The sequence below is a fragment of the Cebus imitator genome, unplaced genomic scaffold (assembly GCF_001604975.1).
Source record: "Cebus imitator isolate Cc_AM_T3 unplaced genomic scaffold, Cebus_imitator-1.0 Scaffold82, whole genome shotgun sequence".
Lineage (NCBI taxonomy): Eukaryota > Metazoa > Chordata > Mammalia > Primates > Cebidae > Cebus > Cebus imitator.
The window spans coordinates 3,259,358-3,261,051 of record NW_016107397.1 but is presented as its reverse complement, the minus strand read 5'-3'; the positions used below and the strand labels follow the sequence as shown (position 1 = coordinate 3,261,051).

The 1,694-nt window shown below is 50.7% G+C and overlaps 1 protein-coding gene across 2 annotated transcripts in view; it reads left to right on the top strand.

Moving 5' to 3' along the window:
• MUC17 (mucin 17, cell surface associated) overlaps nucleotides 1–1,694 on the top strand; it is a 24,013-nt gene that overhangs the window by 3,058 nt on the left and 19,261 nt on the right. For both annotated transcript variants that reach the window (XM_037740286.1, XM_037740285.1), the window contains one exon: nucleotides 1–1,218. In XM_037740286.1, the coding sequence (XP_037596214.1) occupies nucleotides 1–1,218 (1,218 nt within the window). The remainder of the gene's footprint in view (nucleotides 1,219–1,694) is intronic.

Genomic DNA, 1,694 nt, shown 5'->3' with positions numbered 1-1,694 from the left:
CTCCTGTTGGCACCAGCTTACCGGTGACCATGTCTACTCAGGTCAGTTCCTTTCCTACCACTCCTGGAGGGGCCACCACGGTTTCAACTGCTCCCATTGGAGGAAGCACTCCATCAACTACCGAGCCTGCCACCACCACACCTGGGGCCACTACTGAGGCGAACACCTTGTCAACAACTCCTCCGGGCACCAGTTCACCGGTGACCACGTCTATTCAGGGCATTTCCTCCCCTACTGTTCCTGGAGGCGCCACCACATCCTCAACTGCTCCTGGTGGAGGAAGCACTCCATCAACCACTCAGCCTGCCACCAGCACACCTGGGGCCACTACCCAGGCCAGCACGCCAGCAACCGCTCCTGCAGGCACCAGCTCACTGTTGGTTCCGTCTACTCAGGCCATTTCCTCCCCTATCAGTCCTGGAGGCGCCACCACGCATTCAACCTCTCCTGTTGGAGGAAGCACACCATCAACCACCGAGCCTGCCACTGCCACACCTGGGGTAACTACTGAGTCCAGCACCCTGTCAACCTCTCCTGAGGGTACCAGCTCCCAGGTGACCACGGATACCCAGGCCAGTTCATCTTCCATAACTCTAGAGGGCACTACCATGCCTCTGTCCACTCTGAGCGAAGGAAGCACTCTCAGCATCGCCCGTGTGACCAGTTCTGAGGCTCGCACACGTTCAAGCCCTCCTGTTGACACCCGCACACTTGTGACCACTTCTACCGAAGCCAGTTCATCTCCTACCACTCTGGAGGGCACCACCATTCCTACTACGAAGGAATTTACAACTGCAGTGACTACTGCCACTTCCCTCACGTATGTGACTGTGTCTACTGCCCCCAGCACACCCAGCACAACCAGCAGAGGTTCCACTACCTCTACATCAACTCTTTCTGCAGCCAGTACGCCTCACACCTCTATTTCCGTCATCACCCGTTCTGTGACCCCTCTGTCAGAATCCAGCTTGTCGTCAGCAATATCTTCTCACACCGTCCCACCCGTGTTTCCTCCTGGTCACTCCAGTACACCTTCAACCACGTCTGCCTCCCCAATGCCTGTGACCACTGCCACTGTCACTACCATGACCACCAGGACAAATCCCAGTACACGGATCACTTCCTCCCCCACGGTGACCACCACCACTGTCCCCAGGACTACTTCCACAATTAAGAGCACCGCCACCTCAACTCCTGCTGTGCCAACAACCACACCACGTAAGTCATTTCTTGAATTTTCATTTTTGAAACTGACATTATTTTTCAATCTCCACTCCCAACATTTTGTGGTTTTCTTCTTAAACATTTTGCTAAACTCCTTTTGCTCTGACTTACTTGTTTTCCGTTTGATAAAACCGGCATCGAGGTTCTCCGTCTGAGCACTCTCGCTTCTCCGATCTTGCCTTGCTGTTTCTTGCACAAGTTCCACTATTTTGAACAAAGCATGACCACTCCTTGTCTGGGCATCTCAATCTGTGGTATTCTGTCCACAAGTCCTGTTTTCTCTCTTTTATATTCTGCAGGTCCCTGTTCCATTGCACTTTGTATGCCCGAAGATTATTAAATCTGAGTGGTTTATTTATGTTTTCTTTTAAACTTTTTAGTTTACTTTGTAAACTTTCTAGTGGATTTTCTCATTGATTTTGTTCATACTAAAGTACGAACTTTTTTTTTTTTTTTTTTTTTTTTTTTTT